Here is a 22,666-nt window from a genome sequence, read left to right on the forward strand (position 1 = left end):
ACTTTTATTGCAAGAATTTTATTGTTTTATTTTTATTATTTCCCTTCTACGTGACTTTACCAAAAGAAACAAGAATATGAATCCCTGAAGTCACGAAAGCTTTAAATCGAAATTTAGGTGTTAAGATGTTCAAACACCAGATGGATATCTTTTGCAAGGCATCAAGTCTGCATTAACCACACGTACTTGTGGTGAGCATGCAAACAAAAACATGCTCCGACAATGATTTGATCTCGTGTCACGGCACCACCAATAGCACAATCGGGTAAACATTGGGTAAAGATAAACCATTTTAAGGAGATTTATATATTTTCTCTTCTAGAGTATGGCGATGCATAACCCGACATTCGCAATTGCCGCTTCTCACAACTACACGCTGCCGGGGATTTATTTTGACTTCCTCTGGCTGGGTTTTTGTTCATCCTCCGCTCCCCCCACCAGCAGTCTTGGCTGACACTGGGACAAACATCGGGCACATTTCATTCCCTCCAGGCGAACGCAGAAAACGGAGAGCTCGCTCTAGTTCTAATTATTGTGATTGATAACGGCCGCAGTAATCGTATCATTAATAGTGCTTGGACGATTACTCCTCAGAGTACACCGACTTTATCCGCTGTGCTCTCTGCGTGGTGCAATATTAGCCATCGCCACCCACCTGAGGTTGGAGGGTGACTTCCCACAGCGCCAACCAATCCCCTCACTGTCACCTGACATTCCGAGGTGGCCGTGTGGCTCAGAGGTCAGAGCGCTGACCTGCCCCTGCCCCCCCCTCTCCCAAAAATAATCCAGGGTTTGAATGCAGCCATCAGCCACCTGTGATTAATCCGGGGGTCCTCTTGCATAGCCCCTTGATCACCAATAAATGTAATAAGATACATCTTTATCCTGAAAGAAAGACGTGTTTTCACTCGATGAGGATACATTCCACTTTAGAGAATGACAAACATCAGTTTGACTGCCCGTTTATCGATTATTTCTCTGCGGCAGAATGTGCAACAAATTATGCCTGGTACTGTGTAGATTTAAAAAAAAGGTACAGATGAAGGGATCTCTGAAATAGTTTCGTAAACATGTATTTCCGTGGGCTGTTCTCTAAGGCACGAGGTTGTGTTGTTCTGCGAGAGTTCGGAATAAGCACTAATAACCTAAAATACATCAACATTTTTCTATATATTTTTTAAACAGGACCAATCAGATTCTAAAGTACGGCCTTACACAATTCCCCCGGTGCTCAAGGCTCCGCACGATTTCGCCTGCGTTTGGTAACGAGTCAGAAAATGGCAATGCACAGCTTCTGCTCATCACACACTTCCTTTCCGTCACCAGCCCTACCCACGTTCTGGAAATCAGCAGGGATTCACGGTGATGCAGGCGAGACTTGCGTTAATTTACCGCGCTCAGGAAGGGCGATGATAGCTTTTGGGCCGTTGATGCGACAGACGCTTGGGTCCACCAAATGCTATTTTCAGTGTCTCCTGCTACAGGATCAGAGAGGATGATGAGCGGCTTGTGTCTGCTATACGACCGACGCCTAACAGTCGAACGTGATACATCTACTGCTGGATAAAGGTCTCTGCCCGAGCCCTCGCCATCTCTCACGATCTTGCGACGCAACGTTTGGTTTCATCGCGCCAGGCCACCGCGTGACATCCTCTTGGGTAGCCTGTTCCCCCCTCAATTAGGCTGTCACTCCAACGTCGACCTTGACCACCGACCGTCAACCCTTCCAGCCACGTGCCCTGCCCAAGCCCACTTACTTTTGTTCCCTGTCAGTCGACGGAATCGGTGTACATCACCGGCAAAACGTATTCGTAAGACGCATTGAACCCTGGCAAAGGAATAAAAACAAAGCAAAGGCTCACAAATGCACGAGGGGCCACGGAGAGGCGCGCATGCTTGGAAGTGCAGCGAGAGACGGGAAGAACTCGTGGAATAGGGAGGATTGCAAGAGAGAAATCGCGTTGGCTGCGAATAGTTTTTAGGCGATCCCTGCCCTGTAGCATTTTAAAGGAAGCGGGGGCACGACACCGTTGGTATTAAACAAACTGTAAACAAATGTTGTTAAGCACTAAGCAGAATTAATGGTGATATAATATCTTGTCCATCGTGCATTTGGCTCCAGCTCTGAGCCTCCTATGTGTTAGTATACGAGAAAGTCTGCAAAACGCACAACTTTATTTTACATTTTTTGCAGTTTTTTTACGTTGTAACATTTTACAAGTTATTTCAGCCATCTCCAGCCCCATTCCGCAAAATCACCACGGGACTGGGTGGGTCACCATCCTTCGAACGCAAAATCACCACGGGACTGGGTGGGTCACCATCCTTCAAACGCAAAATCACCACGGGACTGGGTGGGTCACCAGCCTTCGAATGCAAAATCACCACGGGACTGGGTGGGTCACCATCCTTCGAACGCAAAATCACCATGGGACTGGGTGGGTCACCAGCCTTCGAATGCAAAATCACCACGGGACTGGGTGGGTCACCATCCTTCGAACGCAAAATCACCACGGGACTGGGTGGGTCACCATCCTTCGAACGCAAAATCACCACGGGACTGGGTGGGTCACCATCCTTCGAACGCAAAATCACCACGGGACTGGGTGGGTCACCATCCTTCGAACGCAAAATCACCATGGGACTGGATGGGTCACCATCCTTCGAACGCAAAATCACCATGGGACTGGGTGGGTCACCAGCCTTCGAATGCAAAATCACCATGGGACTGGGTGGGTCACCATCCTTCGAACGCAAAATCACCACGGGACTGGGTGGGTCACCAGCCTTCGAATGCAAAATCACCACGGGACTGGGTGGGTCACCATCCTTCGAACGCAAAATCACCACGGGACTGGGTGGGTCACCATCCTTCGAACGCAAAATCACCATGGGACTGGATGGGTCATCAGTCTTCGAACGCAAAATCACCACGGGACTGGGTGGGTCACCAGCCTTCGAACGCAAAATCACCACAGGACTGGGTGGGTCACCATCCTTCGAACGCAAAATCACCATGGGACTGGATGGGTCATCAGTCTTCGAACGCAAAATCGCCATGGGACTGGGTGGGTCATCAGTCTTCGAACGCAAAATCACCACGGGACTGGGTGGGTCACCAGCCTTCGAATGCAAAATCACCATGGGACTGGATGGGTCATCAGTCTTCGAACGCAAAATCACCATGGGACTGGGTGGGTCACCATCCTTCGAACGCAAAATTACCATGGGACTGGGTGGGTCATCAGTCTTCGAACGCAAAATCACCACGGGACTGGGTGGGTCACCATCCTTCGAACGCAAAATCACCATGGGACTGGGTGGGTCATCAGTCTTCGAACGCAAAATCACCACGGGACTGGGTGGGGGTCACCATCCTTAGAACGCAAAATCACCATGGGATTAGGTGGGTAACCAGCCTTCGAACGCAAAATCCCAGCAGCCGGGAAACCTCCGTCGCCGTTTCTCTGCCGCATGATATACCTCGGTGCGATCGTCGGCCACGGTGTGTTTACAGGGCATTACACTTAACACCGCGACAAGGGGCACGGTGAACTTGCCATGACCGCGCGCGGCTGCAGGTGTGGTGCGTGTTAGTGCTACGCTGCGCTACGAACCCGGCGACCCGGTGCTGGGCCTCCTGCGCGAGGTCGACTCGGCCTCAAACGAGTACCTGGTTGCGGTGTGTAAACATCGCCACTGGGGAGACAAAGGCGGCCGGGCGTGGTGCTGGACACCCACCCCCTCGTGCGCCGTACCGGCCTTCATAGGTGCTCGCTAACGACACTTGCCCCAACAGTCTGTTAAGGCTACACGGGACGATCGTTGCCTTTGTGTGGCACAAACTTCCACGTACCACTGTGCGCACGTACCGCTGTGCGCACGTACCGCTGTGCGCACGTACCGCTGTGCGCACGTACCGCTGTGCGCACGTACCGCTGTGCGCACGTACCGCTGTGCGAACGTGCGCTTCCCGCCTAAGAACGGGTGTTGTGCACTGAACTGCCGACAGAGTAGGGCTGAACGATTTGGGGAAAATATCTAATTGCGGTTTTTCTGACAGATTTTGCGATTGCGATTTGATTTGCGATTACATTTTTAAAAGTCAAGCTTCAGTTCCATATTCACTGTGTAATAGATTTAAGACATGTGATGCAGCATTACCACATGATACCGTCAAAATATGAACTGCTCTATATATTCTAATGCAAGGATGAGAACTTCAAAGATATGAATTGCTTCCAACATGTATTTATTAAAATGTTTGAATTGAAACAGAACAATCAAACATAGAACAATTGTTAAGCTAAATAAATTAACTTATAATAATAATAAAAAGTTACAAATTCCAACAAGAAAGTAACAGGACTTTTCAAATCGACGCGATTTGCTAACCGCATTGTTTCAAATTGCGATTTCGATTAGTATTCGATTAATCGTTCAGCCCTACCACACAGCAAAAGGACCCCTATATATATGTCACGCGATCCCCACCTTAATTTCTTCAAGACGCAGCACATCACGCACACCCCAACGCCCCCCACCCCCATCACGACGGCCACGCCTTCCACCGCTGCAAACTTGCGCCGATTCACGGCAGCGTCAGGGTGGAGGGGGGGGGTTGCGAGTCTCGCGCAAGTGACTCAACGCGAACCCATCGCTTCACTGTCGGCTACTGCGTGAGGATTTCTTTCGCTTTGTTTTTTTAAATCCTTTATATTAAGTTCGCTTGCTTGCTTAGGACCGTGCAAATCTTTCGGTCGTTTTTTAACCCACTTTCCGTGATCCAATCGAGCTGACATTTTCCACACAGACTCGTTGTGCGTGACAATTAATGTTCGTGAAAATTTTTTCCAAAATGTTACACTTTTTAGGACAAAAATATTATATTTAATTACCAATTGCTTAATGGTGCAATGCAATCATCTGACCCATAGGTGGCAGCCATCTCAAGCCAGAGGACGAGAGGACTCTAGCCGCCACGCATATAAAGGATTTATAGTGAAAAACTTTGTTTTTACGGGTTATACTTATTTGGGTTGCTAACGTCTTTTACGTGTCCGCGTCTCGTGACTCGGGATGCATCGGCGGCGAGATTCGGAGTTGAGTTCCCCGTGGCCGATGAGGAATTCGTTCGAGATGCACCCCACCACCAAATCCTCTCTCCTCATTTTACCCTCTTAAAAGCACGACGGATCGCATTTAACCGTCGTCGATAAGACTCGGGTGTTCGCTTGGCCTCCGTTTTGTGGGATCGACCATCGGGCGTATTTTTTTTTAATGTTGTACTTAATCGTGAGGGTGTGCAGAGGCTTGCCTTCATAGGTGCTCGCTAACAGCACTTGCCCCATCAGTCTGTTAAGGCTATTCGGGGGGTGTTTGTGTCAATTGACACCGTGGCATGTCAAGTGAAAAGTATGTTCGTAATTTATTGTCGAGCCCTTTGTGAATCCACCGAGGAATGAAGGCATCCTCGTGGCGTGTCGGCCACGCTGGTTGCTGTACCATACTTCACCGCGCTGGTTGCTTTACCATACTTCACCGCGCTGGTTGCTGTACCATACTTCACCGCGCTGGTTGCTTTACCATACTTCACCGCGCTGGTTGCTTTACCATACTTCACCGCGCTGGTTTCTTTAGCATACTTCACCGCGCTGGTTGCTTTACCATACTTCACCGCGCTGGTTGCTTTACCATACTTCACCGCGCTGGTTGCTTTACCATACTTCACCGCGCTGGTTGCTGTACCATACTTCACCGCGCTGGTTGCTTTACCATACTTCACCACGCTGGTTTCTTTAGCATACTTCACCGCGCTGGTTGCTGTACCATACTTCACCGCGCTGGTTGCTTTACCATACTTCACCGCGCTGGTTGCTTTACCATACTTCACCGCGCTGGTTTCTTTAGCATACTTCACCGCGCTGGTTGCTTTACCATACTTCACCGCGCTGGTTGCTTTACCATACTTCACCGCGCTGGTTGCTTTACCATACTTCACCGCGCTGGTTGCTGTACCATACTTCACCGCGCTGGTTGCTTTACCATACTTCACCGCGCTGGTTTCTTTAGCATACTTCACCGCGCTGGTTGCTTTACCATACTTCACCGTGCTGGTTGCTTTACCATACTTCACCACGCTGGTTGATTTACCATACTTCACCGCGCTGGTTGCTTTACCATACTTCACCACACTTCACCACGCTGGTTGATTTACCATACTTCACCGCGCTGGTTGCTTTACCATACTTCACCACGCTGGTTGATTTACCATACTTCACCGCGCTGGTTGCTTTACCATACTTCACCGCGCTGGTCCGTGTGGGTTCGTGAAGGAAGGCCAGGGGACGGTTTAGTGATGACTCGACACTGAAATCAGCTGTGATCGGGAATCAAACTCGGGTTCTCTGGACTCACAGCGTGCCACCCACCACCTGTCCACTCTGTCGTACGTATAATACTGTGATCAATATCAAGACGATCTAAAGTGTGTATGTTTTTGGTCTTTTCCAAATGTTGTTCCTGTTGTGTTATTGGCTTCGTGTGATGCGACGAAGATCTTTCCCTTTGGAACTCTCATCACCCACACGTTGAAGAATGGCCCGTGAAACGTGGTATCACAGGACCTGCTTCTAAGATCAACTTTGAGCGAGATTGCTTAATCACACGCTTACGAAGCGTGCTTACCCACATGCCCTGCGTGCAGACGGACGGTTGTAGCATTGCATTCAAACTAATATTTTTTTGTTATTTCTCGGAGGTGAAATTCATTGGGAAAAGAAACACATTTGTAATTGTGACGTAATTAGTGACTAGGCTGATACCATTAACTCGCTGCCCTTGAGAAACCAGATTAGATCCCACTATCTCTTCAATGCCGGCTCAATCCTCCGAACCATGAGCCAAATAATCCTATGACGGTTTGAAAATTGAGTACAAGCTATATTTTTAAAAAACGAGATTCTTTATCAACATATAGGATAGAAATTCACCAAACATTGTAGGATAATACAGTGGGGCAAGGTACAGTGGTTACACTAACGAGAGCTAAAGGGTACAGGTCATTAATTATATTGCTGAATCAAATGCTCTGTAATTAGTATATTACCCTTGGAAACATCGCAGAGTTGACATATTAGGCCACTTCAGTGCATCAATCCACCATTATCAACGATCTGTAATAATGAGGCGCTGTTGTAGCATCGCTTTCGGCCTCTGTGTAAAGATCTGCATCCTCACTCCTCGTGCCTCTGATTGAACTGAAACACGTTGCTCGCATATTCATCTTCCAAATGAGGCTCACAGATTACATATCTGCAGGCGTTGGAGATGTATTTTGTTTTTGTGACCAACTCCCCTGCAATTACCCACACTCTCGCACCGGCGCTTACGGAATATTAAACAGCTGATGGGTGGCGGTGGATGGAAGAGTTGCGGTGTAGCGGTCGGCACATTGCGGGTACGAACCTGGGCAACCTAAGTTCGATTCCCTAACGAAGGCCAACATTAGCGCCGATTGATATCCGGACCCGCTCGTGGCCCCTCACTTCAGCAACCAGTACTGATCAGATGAGGGGAATATAACCAAACACCCTCCCCATGACTGACACTGCATTAGAGAGACCTTCCATTCAGCAGTGGAGTGACAGGGACTGGATATTAGCGGACAGCAACGGTTTAATCCACTCACACACATTTGCTTTGTCTGTGCTGTGCCTTGTGTTATTATTTTCCTCCTGCTTAACAGGGTCAGCATGGTAACACGGACTAACCCACCAGAAATCCATTCACAGTCATGGCAAGGAATGGCAAATCGACGAACGTTGTTTTTGTTGATAATGCACGCAGTATTGGGAATGTGCGCCTAATTAAGTGGGAAGCTGCCTGTCCTTCATCGCTGGGAAAAAAAAAAAACCTCCCCAAAAATCCTAGTTTTCAAATGCTGTCATCACACTTGACACATTTGCATCTTTGATCAAGTTGATGCAACTACATACTGTGACAGCACGCGTTTTGGGACTCATCAGCATGTCAGACTGCTTACTTTGTCTCAAGGACAAGATGCTCTTCGTGCCCTTGGATATGGATAGAGGGGGTGTCATGTTTACACGGCAGATTCATATTATTGCTCCACGTGCTAAAGAACCTCCCAGCCTGTGGAGCGAAACGTCGGACATCATTCATAAGCGTCGGAGAGAATTACTGACGAACGCTTTGATGCGTTTCTCTTTTTTTTTTCCCGCAGGAAAAAGTGGAATATGCGTTTCTAATTATTTTCACAATCGAAACGTTCCTGAAGATTTTGGCGTACGGGCTCGTCATGCATCCCAGCTCCTACATCCGCAACGGGTGGAACCTGCTCGACTTCGTCATCGTCATCGTGGGGTAAGAATGCACGTTCGTGTGTCGGAGTCTGAATTATTTATTCATCCTTGGAGAAATCCGAGGAGCTATGAAGCTCTTTTTCGCAGATGTCCAGTTACAACAAACGCCATCAGTGCGTGCTGATGACACCAGATTTCAAACACACTGTTGCCGTGGTGTAACGGTTAAGTGCACTGGAATTGTAATAACACAGAGGAAGACCGTTCGATTTCATCTCCCCTGTGCAGCAGTTAATATAACGGCGCAAGTTTCTTAAATCCCTGCCCCCATCTCTGTCCACCAAGCAGTGTTCATGGGTACGGCACGGTGAATCAATCGGCAGGTCACATGGTGTGCGGTGAAGTGTGGTTACGCCCACCTCGGTGGGGAGCGGTGGCATAGCGGTAAGTGAGCGGCCCGCTCCGAACCCGGGCCGCCGGGTTCGATTCCCGTTCGCGGTCAACACGAGTGACGATTATCTGAACGCGTCCTAGGCCTCCCCTAGGTGGACTCGACCTCAAATGAGTACCTGGTGCGGTGTGTAAACCTCCACTGGGGAGAGAAAGGTGGTCGGGCGTTGTGTTGGCCACCCAACCCCCCTTCATAGGTGCTCGCAAACAGCACTTGCCCCAACAGCCTGTTTCGTCTTTATGGGGGATATTTGTCTTTGTGATCCCAACTCTTGCACGATGTGTTGCCAGCGTGGAAGAGTAGGCCAAGTATCCGCTAGAGGGGCTTTCTAGAGCTCTCGATTGTGAGGTCCTTCCACCAAAAGTGTTGTAAGCAAGACAAATAAATGATTTACCCTCTCAAGATTCTATGAATGGTCAATATTCTCAGGATCATGATTCGATTTTAAGAATGTATTTTACTGTTGTTGTTGTTGTAAGTGTAGCACCTCTAGTGGCTGCAGGGGTCATGTGAACCAATTAAGTACAACATGTATTCTAATTGACAATAATCTATTGTCGTACACGCAGAAACCAACGCAAGTATCATGAGTGCAAGATTATGTTTTAATCAATGGATCGATGCGCGGTTGGAAGCCTATTATCTACTGTCTATTTAGCAACAGTTATTTAATTAGTTCCCATCATTATTCATTAACTATGTTTACATGAGCAATTTACAGAGTATTTTTTTAAATCATCATTTAATTACCAAAGAAAGCTCACACACGACCACTTTTGAGCAGGGTCTCCTGCGTTCAGAATGTTTGACCCATTTAATGAGAATGTGTCTTTGCGAGGTGAGCTAATCAAGGTATCCGCAGAAACACCAACGAGTATGAGGGCGGTAACCAGGGTCTCTTTTGCACCGTACACGTAGCCAACCGCCTCTCGAGTTGGGTTTATGCACCAAGTCGCTGTCCATCTCCCAGCGTCGCCTCCCATCTCAGCGAGGAGGGCGGAGTGTCGCTAATCTGCGGCACGCATCAGCAATCCCTTCGCCTCCAAAATTGCCGGTCGCCGGCGCAACGCAGCGGTCAATTTACGAAGCCTGCCGATGTGACCGCCATCTCGCACGGCGAGGCGCGTGCGTTGTTAGCTCACAGGGACCACTGATGAGGCGGGGGGGGGGGGAGGGGGCGGCGGTGGGGGCTGTGAAAGTTACGGACGAGAGGGTTGAGCTGGCGCATCTCGATGCAACCACATTTTTTCACGGTGCATTCGTGTTTGTTTGCACATTTTATTTATAACGATAAATTGCATCGATGCGCTGGGAGAGGAGCACGGAGCGCGTCTTAGATGAAGCCAAAAGCTTTTGCCTTTGTTCTTTTGTAACACTCCGACTCTGTAGAATGCCCACCACTGTAGAATTCAATATCGCCTTGGGCACCCAAGCCTGTGCGGCGCCACCGCCTCGAGTGAAGTATTTCCAGGTCCACGCGCGTTCATGTTGCTGGGCGCTCGGTGTGGGGTCGTGACGCGTGTGCCGTGCGCTCTCGGGGGTTCACGGTTCGAATCGCAGCGCGCATTCGACGGTAAAACATCCGCGCGACGTCCGCTTCGCTTTGGACGTTAAAGACCCCTTGAAGCCATTGACGAGAGCAGGCCATTGCGTGCCGGCGTCGCGGTCCAAATTTGCCGAGCTTGAAAGAAATGACCTACCCCAAATAACTCTTGGGATTAATTAAGGACCTTAAACGAAATGAGCGCGCGAGGTGTCTTGGGTAAGCAAGCATAAAATAATCATAAAATTAGGACGTGCTAATGCATTTTCCTTTTAGCACATGTGTGCGCTTTCAGTGTCAAATCTGTTTCAACACCTCCCGTTAACTTGGCATGCAGGTGTGGAGCACTACATCAATAATATATAATGATTGCCTTAATTTTAATTATTTCCCCACTCAAATGTGCACGGAAACCACGAATGTTTATGGGCATTCCTAAAATTGTAGATTTGAAGCTTTCGTGACTGCAAAGATTCATATTCTTAAGTTTTTTCCGGTAAAGTCACATAGGTGAAAAATTAAAATTGAAATTAATAAAAGTAAAATAAAATAAAAATCACGACGTTTCGGAGGCAACACAAGCTTCCGTCTTCAGGTGGAACCGTCACAGCACGATTGCTGTATCACCTGAAGACGGAACCTTGTGTTGCCTCCGAAACGTCGTGATTTTTATTTAATTTTACTTTTATTAATTTTAATTTAAAATTTTCACGTACGTGACTTTACCGAAAACACCTAACAATATAACATTCCTAAAATGTACATGGCGGGAGCCAGTCTGATTGTTAGCATGGACATTCATGAAATCCTACAGGGTGAAATTCGCCTCTTCTACCCTAGAGCAGAGGTCGCAACCGGGTACCCGATACCCGTACCCTACCCGATACCCGGCTACCCGTACCCGGCCAGGTACGGGTACCTGTTTGCGACCCTGGTGCGGCCGGGTACGGGAACGGGTAGGCCGTGAGTCACTGGTGAGTAACTGTTTGTCACTCATTTCCCAACGTCTTGTCTCTTCTCACAATTCAAGTTCCTAGAATCAACCCACCCGCGCCTGCAACATGGCTTCATCCCAGAGGTCGCAATCAGGTACCCGATACCTGTACCCTACCCGTACCCGGCCGGGTACGGCTGGGTACGGGTACCCGTTTGCAACCCTGGTGCGGCCGGGTACGGGTAAGGAATCAAAACCCGTTTGCGACCTCTGCCCCAGAGGGATGATTCATCGAATCCATCCCCAATCGCGATTTTTGAACTCGAATCGCGTGGTCCGGCGTTCTACGTGCGAAACTTCCCCTTCCAAACGCAGCTGGCGTCTCAGGACGCGGTGCAGTGTGCGGCACAGGTCAGGAACCGTAGGCCCGGACAGCAAATGATAGCGGACATTCGAGCGGCGCGCCACGTGCTTGGATGCATTCATCTCAATCCGCTTCACCCAGGACGCTTGGTTGTTCCTCGCGGCCGGATCCACATTGATCTTCGCACACACTCGTGACAGAAAACTCAACACCTTCGCCAATAACAGTGCCCTAAAGAGGTGAAATTATATAATGGGTGATTTTCCAGGAAATGGCTCTTCCTCATAGCGGCGGAGAGATCTCTGCTCTAAAGAAGGGCCGTTGCCAGAAGTGTCCCCTTTTATATATTTTTTTGCACTGTAGGGCGTGTTGTTGATGGACGTGTCGAGTTTTTTTTTGTTCGTTGCACACCACTGCCAACGCAGTATTCCACGAACAAAAAAAATAGAGACGCAGTCTCGCAACCGCTATGGCTCCTGACTTTTTTTCGCGCGCGCACACACCCCATGCAATCCAGCTCCGAGTGTCGACCCACACGAGCCAGCACGACGCACGTGGCGGAGGCAGCGGCGAAGATGCACGCCAGGCCTCTGGTGCGTGTGGCGAGCCGTTTCCGACGCTTTCCACGGGTCACGTTGGGCCCCCGGGCCTACCCTGACCTCGGCGATTACCCAATCATCGCTGTCTTGACCACGCCGCCCCCCGGCTAATGGCTGTTTGATAGGCCTTGTGTGGGTCTTCACCTGCCACGTCACCGTCATTTTCCATGTGACGAATTGAGATAATTTAATGCTGCGGAAAGCCAGGGAGGAAGCAGGCAGAGGGGTGATTAAATTGGTGACGGCTTAGGAAATAATGCCGTCCTGTTTTTTCCCCCAAAATATTCCTGTTCCATTATTTTGAGCCATTTCAGAGGAGAGAAAACCGGTCGTCTGTGAATAGGACTTAACGGCATACTGTATACGAAGTAAAACAGTGAAATCATGATGTTTTTATAACGAATACGTACCACTCTGCGTTAATGATGAACCTGTCATTGTTCGGTGTGTTTTTTTTTAATTCATAAGCAGGCTTTGGATTCTTTGCCATAAAATAACTGAATGTCAATATTAATTATCTTTACGAGGTTCAGGGCACCCATTTGGAATTTGAAAAAACGAGCGCTAAATTTGTTTTTGATAATTACACGTTCTTAATTTGCACCTTCAGTGGAACCTCCGGCCTGTCTTTTAATCGCCATTCTGCCATGATGCTGCATTTCATGGGAACAAAGTCTTTACGTGTTATTGCACACAAATTAAGTCCATTTTTATCAGCCCTATTATGAGACTCTTGATGAAATGACACGGCAACGGTGCAACCTAATCTCTGCGTTCGCATCTATTCACGCGCGACAAAAACAAATCTTGTGCACGTGGGGAGGAATGCCTCGTTGCGTTGCTTAAGGCGAGCGTTTTTTAGAGTCAGGGACATAATGCGACCGCAATAAATAGACACGATCTTCACCACTCGAGCTAAAAATCCATTTCCTTGCATTGCAATTTGTCCCGTCTCCTATCAGCACATAAGCGCGGCGGCGTAGGTTACGTCCTGAATCTTCAGTGATTATTAAGCCTATTTGCCTCCACAGTCGATAAAATAGGAACAGCTTTGTGCAGATGTCAACAGGGGTTGTCCTCTGGATAGACTTGCCCCTGTCATAGGAATGAGGTATTTACACCATTTGTTCAGGGCTGTCGACGGGAGATGACCGCTGCCTCAGTGCATATTTTGAACGAGAAATCAGTTTGGCTTTTGCCGATTAAATCCAGCAGAACGCATAACCTGCCGCTGAAATTTATACGGCTTCAGCTCCCTGTTGCATGGCAAATGTGGAAGCATTATGCTAAGTGTATGCCCTGCAGGACCACTGAGCAAGCAGTTCATAAGCATTTGGAAAATATGTTGACATCTCAATAATTTTCACCCCTTGAACCAAATCAACAGCACCCACATAGGCATATGTTTATTTATGAGGATGTATTAATTTTTAATGGATTTGTGTTTTTCTTGTATTACGTTGACACCAGCGATAGTCAATAATTACAAATATTTATCACAGTTTACGAAAGCATTCCTGTGTATATGCAGCTTTGGAATATCACTCTGCAGAGAAGAAAACAAATTGAGGTTTAGACTGACAAGCGATGTATATTTGGATATATCATTGATTTTAGCAGTGAAATAAATGATTATGCTGATGAGACGCAAGTCAATTTGTGCGTGTAACAATTGGTTATTTACAATTTCTTGCAAATTACTTTTGCTAACCAATGACCTTGCTACGTCGATGCCAATTCTATTTGCGGTGAGCAACAAACGGCGCCGAAGAGGGCAAGGTAGGGAGTTGTGATGCAAACGAGAGGGGGGGGGGGGGGGAATCGACGCTGAAGTTGAAAACGACTCAAATTTCGATTTAAAGCTTTCGCGACTGCAGGGATTCATCTTCTTGGTTCTTTCGGTAAAGTCATGTAGAATGGAAATAATAAAATAAAAAAAATAAAACATAATATTAATGTTTTATTTTTATTATTTTATTATTTCCATTCTACGTGACTTCTTGGTTCTTTCGGTAAAGTCACGTAGAATGGAAATAATAAAATAAAAAATAAAAAACATAATATTAATAATGTTGTATTTTTATAATTTTATTATTTCCATTCTACGTGACTTCTTGGTTCTTTCGGTAAAGTCACGTAGAATGGAAATAATAAAATAAAAAATAAAAAACATAATATTAATAATGTTGTATTTTTATTATTTTATTATTTCCATTCTACGTGACTTTACCGAAAGAACCAAGAAGATGAAAACGACTCGTGGCGATGAATCCGATAGCTGGGAAGGGGCGAGGGTGGACGCAAAAGGAGGGCGACGGCGGGGGGAGGGGGGGGGTGAATCGTTACGCGCTTGCTAATGAGGAGTTCCTCTAGACTTGTCAGCGGTGCAATGAATGATGTTTCGTGGCGTTAACGAATAACCCGAAGATGCTTCCTCGTTGAGACACAGTCTCTTCTCTTAAGTGCTCGCTGCTAGCTTCGGGGGGGGGGAGGTTGGGGAAATAAAATCTCGCTAAACCAGCGCACTCTTACATCACGATCGCTAATAAGAGTGTCGGACACATTGACCCCGTGCCCCCATTTCACCGTGCTCCAATTGTGGCCGTTACCACGAGCAGAGGGGGTTCGTGCCACGGCAGAAACCTCCTTCTCCCTCCCTTCCCCACCTCCTCATCGTCACACCTCGTCAACCAGGCACTGCACCTTGCGCCTCTGCGTATGTTGGGGTGGGGTGGGGAGGCACGTGTGTTCACAAAATCAAACTCCCATCAACATTGTTGAAACGCTCTAAAGCCACAGCTCGCTTTTGTGCACACGCAAACAAAAATGTTGACTCGCGAAAACAGAGCGCGAAGCTCACCCGTTCTTTCAGAAACTGCAAACATTGTAAACACCGCGAACATGCCTCACGCTTCTGGCACAGCACGGCAGAGGTCGCAAACGGGTTTGATTCCTTACCCGTACCCGGCCGCACCAGGGTCGCAAATGGGTACCCGTACCCGGCCAGGTACGGGTACCCGTTCCCTACCCGTACCCTACCCAAAATGAGTGACAAACGGTTACTCACCAGTGACTCACGGCCTACCCGTACCCGTACCCGGCTGCACCAGGGTCGCAAACGGGTACTCGTACCCGTACCCGGCCGGGTACGGGTAGCCGGGTATCGGGTAGGGTACGGGTATCGGGTACCCGGTTGCGACCTCTGCAGCACGGATCGTCTGGTCGCGCATGCAACGGCGCAGTCACACACGTGAGCCCGTGGCACCGTTCGCAAAGGGGTTAATCGTCGTGTGGCAGCGTGACGACCAGGCCAGCGGAACTACCAAAAAATTTGCAGAACGAAAATCTTTCCACTGCTGAACCCTTAGGCCTGATTGCTCCGGGGCTGAGTGGCGCAGTGGCTTGAAAGACCCACGATGTGCTGTTTGGTTCGTTCGCTCGTTTCTCAATCCGCTTGTCCTGATGAGGGTCGCGGCGGCGGCAGCGTGTTGAGTAGGACGGTCCAGACCTCCCTTTCCCTGACTCCGGCACTACGTTACTATACACTGCTAAACTACACTATATACTACTATACACTGCTACACTACACTATATACTACTACACTACACTATATACTACTATACACTACTACACTACACTATATACTACTATACACTACTACACTACACTATATACTACTATACACTACTACACTACACTATATATTACTATACACTACTACACTACACTATATACTACTATACACTACTACACTACACTATATACTACTATACACTGCTACACTACACTATATACTACTATACACTACTACACTACACTATATACTACTATACACTGCTACACTACACTATATACTACTATACACTACTACACTACACTATATACTACTATACACTACTACACTATATACTACTATACACTGCTACACTACGCTATATACTACTATACACTGCTACACTACACTATATAGTACTATACACTGCTACACTACACTATATACTACTATACACTACTACACTATATACTACTATACACTGCTACACTACGCTATATACTACTATACACTGCTACACTACACTATATACTACTATACACTGCTACACTACACTATATACTACTATACACTACTACACTACACTATATACTACTATACACTGCTACACTACACTATATACTACTATACACTGCTACACTACACTATATACTACTATACACTACTACACTACACTATATACTACTATACACTGCTACACTACACTATATACTACTATACACTACTACACTACACTATATACTACTATACACTACTACACTATATACTACTATACACTGCTACACTACGCTATATACTACTATACACTGCTACACTACACTATATACTACTATACACTGCTACACTACACTATATACTACTATACACTACTACACTACACTATATACTACTATACACTACTACACTATATACTACTATACACTGCTACACTACGCTATATACTACTATACACTGCTACACTACACTATATACTACTATACACTGCTACACTACACTATATACTACTATACACTACTACACTACACTATATACTACTATACACTACACTATACACTACTATACACTACTACACTACACTATATACTACTATACACTACTACACTACACTATATACTACTATACACTGCTACACTACACTATACACTACTATACACTGCTACACTACACTATACACAGACTCGAGCTCTTACTGGGGAATTCCCAGGCGTTCCCAGGCCAGCCGAGCGACATAGTCCCACCAGCGTGTCCTGGGCCGGCCCTGGGGTCTTTGCTCAGTTTCGGAGCTTTATAAATGTACAGCGCTTTGTTGATCCACTGCTGGACAAGGGACCTCCCACTCTGTCTCACTCAGGAGGGTTGCTTTACTGTGCTACACGCCGGGCCAGTACAGCATGCAAGTGGGATCATAGAGGTGCAGTGCAACAATTGATTTTGCTGCACTGCACTGATCTCGGCTTCCAACCACGTAGTCCCGCAGCAGCAGTGGCAGCCTACAACACCCGTTTATGCACCCATCCAAACACTATCCAGGCTCATACCAGCTTAGCTTCTGAGATCTCACGAGACTGTGCACATTCCGTGTTATTTGGTCATAGGGTGTAGAAAGTTATGGCCAGTAAAAATAATTAAATACCGACTTCCGTCTCTTTTTTACTAAAAATAAAATACAGGGTGCTTCAAATGTAAAAAGAACGGAACATATTCCTGCGGAGGGAGCTGGTAGGAACGTTGGGTTGCTCGGTCAATGGCCAGGGTCAACGGCGGCGTGGTGTATTCCGCAAATATGCCCGACTGTGAGGGCGGGCACAAGCCGGCGTGAGTAGGTTAAACGTTGAGTTTTATAAGGGCACCACGGGGTGATCAGTCCCTCCCCACCCAGCCCCACACCTCCCACCCCCCACCCAGCCCCTCCCCACCCTCCCCACCCAGCCCCTCCCTGGACGACGGACGGACGGACACAATTATCCCCTGTGGGCTGGTGTAACCAGGAGGTTCTTACCAGTAAAATGCTACACTGTAACATGATAACAAATGTCATGTTAATAGCTTCAAAAAGCCAAAGAGTCTCCACTTGTTCGCCATCATTGTCAACGCGTGCCTGGAATCTTCTCCTGGTGGTTTCCAGAGCCCGGAGGAAGCACATTTCTTGTGGTGTTGTTGCAAATTCTCGGAAGTGTTCACATTTTTTTGAAGCACTCTGTTATTTTAATCAATCGGCTCATTGGCCTTTCGGACAGATGTTGTCCAAAAAAAACTCGCGGACGGACGGACGATTCGAGACGATCACGTGCGCGCGTCCCCACTCTCCCCCCACCACCCACCCCCCACCCACCCACCGCAGGTTGTTCAGCGTCGTGCTGGAGCAGGTGACAAAGGTGGGCGAAGGCGGCAGCCCCATGGGCGGGAAGTCGGGCGGCTTCGACGTGAAGGCGCTGCGAGCGTTCCGCGTGCTGCGACCCCTGCGACTCGTCTCCGGCGTGCCCAGTGAGCGCCGTCGCGTCGGCTCCTTCCCCGTCTGTCCCGCTCGCGCTCGCACCGCAGTTTTCCAAAAAGCCGTCGCTCACGACCGGTGGTTCAAGGGAAAGAAGAAAATTAAGGGGAAAAAAAGTGAAAAAAAAATTAACCCGTAAAAACAAAGTTTTTCACTATAAATCCTTTATACGCGTGGCATCGGTTTTATTTTATTATTCATTTCTGTTTTTCTTGAGTAAGAGTTTCATTTTTATCACATTGGTATTTTAAATAAAATATGAAAAAAATGTTTTCCTAAAAAGTGGAAAATTTTGGAACAAAAATTTTCACGAAAATAAATTGTCACGCACAACGAGTCTGTGTGCAAAATGTCAGCTCGATTGGATTACGGGAAGTGGTTTAAAAAACGACCGAAAGATTTGCACGGTCGTAAGCGCGCAAGCAAGCAAGCAAGTGAACTTAATATAAAGGATTTAAAAACCTCGGCACGTTCGTCAGTAACACCTTATGTGGCCTAAAAAGGGTAAAACATATAATTGCCGACGTTACCTACAATGTCCCTTCTTCGTATGCATGTATGTTGCTGACCTTCTTTCGCACCGTACGTAGCCAACCGTGCTGCGATGAAGGGACAGTTGCCGGCAGCGTCACCTATTGTATAGTCTTCCTTTTAAAGCCACAATGTGCTTCGCTCATCGTGCACCACTGCCAACGCAGCATCGCCCAATGGCAAGTTGCTTGAAGTGGTGTGCATCGCACCGGTAGGAGAAATAAACCGACAGTACAATGGACTGCATCGGCTAAAAGATAACAAAAAAAACACAAAAGAAGCGGTGCACTCGTGAGTGCCCTCTGAGTTGTAACGACCCTTCCTGCCAAATTGAGGGATAATGCCAGGATATCGGCGAGGTGAGCACTGTGTTTAATGTATTGTGATGCGCGCGAATACTGTTGTGCAGTTTGAAAGTGGTCCCTCGGTTGACGATGTTAATTGGTTCCACGAAAACCATCGAAATTATCGTGAATCGAATATAGGAAATACATGCTAAAAGCATAATTTGTTCCAAGACGATCGAAAGTTGACCTTTTTCACCCTAAAACATCGTTTGTAATATTTAAACACGCATATTTTTCATAAATAAACGTTACAAGAACATATTAAAGCATTAATATTAATAGAAACATGGATAAATACTGAATAAATGGAGCATTAAAAGGTGCACAAATAGAGCATTAAATAACAATTCTTACTATAGGTTAAGAATGTGAATGGCTCAATGGGTTGATAGAGAAGGTTGGGGTTGGCTGAGGTCTGCCAAGTCCGCTTTGGAGCGCTCCGATTGGCCAACATTGGCGGGTCCCCGTGATATCGTAAACATCGAAAATCGAAAATCTATCGTCGATCGAAACAATTGGGCCATTATGGAAGGCGGATTGTTAATCGAAATATCGTTAATCGATGGCATCGTAAAACCGAGGCACCACTATAATGAATACTTAATGACAAGAGGAGGTGGCTTCAATTAAAGTGTGGAATGTGGGGGCAACTTGTGATCATCATCCACCAGTGGTGGGCTCACAGCAGGCCATGTCTACTGGGAAGATCATTACACCTGCACTGCATATGTTTTACACACAAAAAATTCTACAGCTGGATATTGGAATTATTTAGATGAGATGTGATCGATGTACGATGCTTTGATATGCTAGGGAAGATAAGAATTGACAATGCCCATCCATATTTAGTGGGGAGAATGCTGATAAAGCCACCGCATTTGCATTTTCGTTATTTCAATCGTGAAATTCACACCAGGTAAGAGGCCAAAGTCTATTTTTCAAAGTAGAGTTGGGTCAGATAAGTCGTTTGACAATTATAAATATGAGAAAATAAATAACACTTTATATTCAAGACCATAATTCATTGAAGTTGACACAAATAGAAGAACAATGATGAATTAAATCCATGAAATTAAGTTGGCAGTGCAAATCATATGATTAACCAGATATATTGAAATGTGTGTGTATGCCCAGCCACCGCATGCCCAAACAGCTTATGTCCAGCTAAAATAGAGGGGGCTAAACGGGCGTGGCATTGGCGAGAGAAGAGATGAAATGATGTGGTATGAGAGGATGTGGAGCTAAGTGGGCTTGCCAATGACTGGCACCAAGATCGGCCTCTGTAGAGCAGGCTCGTAAAGGACGCTACTGGGCAGTTGAAGGCAGTCGCCCTCCACCAATAGCGGAAGGTCGAGGAACAACGCTCACAACAATGAGTGGAGCACGGGGCGGCTAAAACACAGCAAGTTGGCACAGTAGGGATCACAGGTGGTGCATCTCAGTCAGTCAACCCATGGTACCTGGGTCTGTTCCGTGACCTCGTGCCAGCGAGAGTTCGACACTTCACGTTACCTTAAAGTGCACATAGCCTGCCACAAGCACCGTGGTGACGTCACCGCCACTTAGTGGTGAATGGCGTTTGTTGCTGTATGAGTGAAGGGCGCTGTTTGCGTGTTTGTTCATGTGTAAGTGTGTGTGATGAGCGTCTGCTGCTATATGGAGGTGAGGGTTATTTTTCCGGACCCTTTATACAAAATTAAACTTGTTTCGTGATATTGCATTGGTAGTAGTGCACAAGCACAATTAACAAAATATCAGCAACAATATTGCGTCGATAACACTGCCCTCAATGGAAATATAAATAAATATAAAATATATGGCAATTTGGGTAATAGCCATTCTTCATGACATTGCTCACAATACTTCATGGTGAAAATGGTGGTCCCACTCCCACCGTTCAACAACATCCCACGCGTGAAAATGAGGAGGCTTACCGCAGCCTTCGCTCAGTTGTTTGGAGAGCCGTTCCACACTGACTGCAAGGATGAGTGGCGGTCGTGGGCTGCTGAGGAGATGGAAAAGTGCCTCGGCGGGCCACGGCCACAAATCACTCAAAAAAATAACTTACAGCACCACTGCAATTTATTCCCTTAAGGGTCAGAATGGTAATTTGATTTTCAGCCCTCAGCATTAGGTCTGCAGATTTGCTGAGCATTGTTGTGAGTTCTTGGGGTACGATGATCTCCTCAGCCCAAACACAACTATGGGGCAAGGACAATTTTACACAAATGCCATATTCTCTGTCCATCTTCTACAGAATAATTGTGTCGGGGATTTCAATAGGAACTACATATGTGCCCTTTTCACGTGGATACGGCCTATGGGTTGCTGCAACTCTGCTCAAGATTATTACACACATTCTCAATGGTGGGCAGTTCCTGGAAAAGCTACATGACAAAGAGTCAGTATCATTCCCTGTCCATCAGGGGTTTTTTTGCCCCCAACACTATTTATGTTTTTTTTTTTACCACATAGTTCGAGAAGATAACCATGGCCGTTCCTATGCAATGAACATGTGGTACAAATGCAATGGGAGGCTGATCGAAGTCTGCGTGAGGGCAAGGGGTGGCTGTATACTGATGAATCACGTCATGCTCGCTGATGATTTGCCAAACTGCTGCTCAGGCTGACGATAAGTTTGAGTTTTTGCTCATAAACCTGGAGCTTTCCACTACCAGCCCTCCCAAAACAAACACTGGCCTGGGTACACCATGTCATCGTACACTCCACATCCTCAGCTCGCCATGAGTAATGGGGGAGTTGTTGAGAGCATGGAGGATATCCTGTACCTTGGCAGTGTGCTCATTACCAGCCGCGGTTTGGCAGCGGAGGTCTCACTCCAAATCACGAAAGTGACGTTATATTTTCATCGGCTGCACAGCGCCGTGTGAAAGCTGCCTGGATGGCAGTCCACACGAATCTCCGGGTCTTCTCGAAAATAATCATGCGTTATTTTCTCTGTCACCTGAGCAACACTAACTCCTTTACATATTCAAAGAATATGAATTCCTGCAGTCACGAAAGCTTTAAGTCAAGATTTGACCCCTTCACAGTTAACACCTGCACTGACTTGGAACATTCAGCCTGGCCTAACTGCAATACATCGGTGAGCACCTCCAGGAAGTGAGGCTGTGTTGGCTGGGTTATGTTGCCCACATACCCAGCTACCGAATGCCAAAGCAGCTTGTGTTTGGCCGGATTGAGGAGGCTAAATGGGCATGGCACGGGCTAAAGAGGAGATGGTTTGATGTGGTACGGCAGAATTTCAAGCTCGTTAGATTTGCTGATAAATGGTACCAGCGGTGTCAAGGCCAGCCTCTAGGAGGAGGCTTGTGAATGGTACTACGTGAGAGTGGAGGCAGCCAACCTACACCAACAAAGACAGAGAAGCGATACTTCCGACAATGGGCAGAGCATCGGGTGGGTAAAACACAACAAGGTGGCACGGTGGGGAGCACAGGTGGTGCATGTGCCAGTAACCTATCAGTCAACCCATACAAACCTGCAGAGGTGGGACAAAGTCATTGT

The 22,666-nt window shown here is 47.1% G+C and overlaps 1 protein-coding gene across 1 annotated transcript in view; it reads left to right on the forward strand.

Moving 5' to 3' along the window:
- The window catches only part of LOC144730076 (voltage-dependent L-type calcium channel subunit alpha-1D-like), a 209,374-nt gene that overhangs the window by 70,008 nt on the left and 116,700 nt on the right, over positions 1-22,666 (forward strand). Inside the window, exons 3-4 of the mRNA XM_078610602.1 lie at positions 8,246-8,385; positions 18,111-18,253. Of these exons, the coding sequence (XP_078466728.1) occupies positions 8,246-8,385; positions 18,111-18,253 (283 nt within the window). The remainder of the gene's footprint in view (positions 1-8,245; positions 8,386-18,110; positions 18,254-22,666) is intronic.

Source organism: Lampetra planeri, chromosome 34, assembly GCF_965212315.1.
Source record: "Lampetra planeri chromosome 34, kcLamPlan1.2.h2, whole genome shotgun sequence".
In the NCBI taxonomy this organism is placed as follows: Eukaryota; Metazoa; Chordata; class Hyperoartia; order Petromyzontiformes; family Petromyzontidae; genus Lampetra; species Lampetra planeri.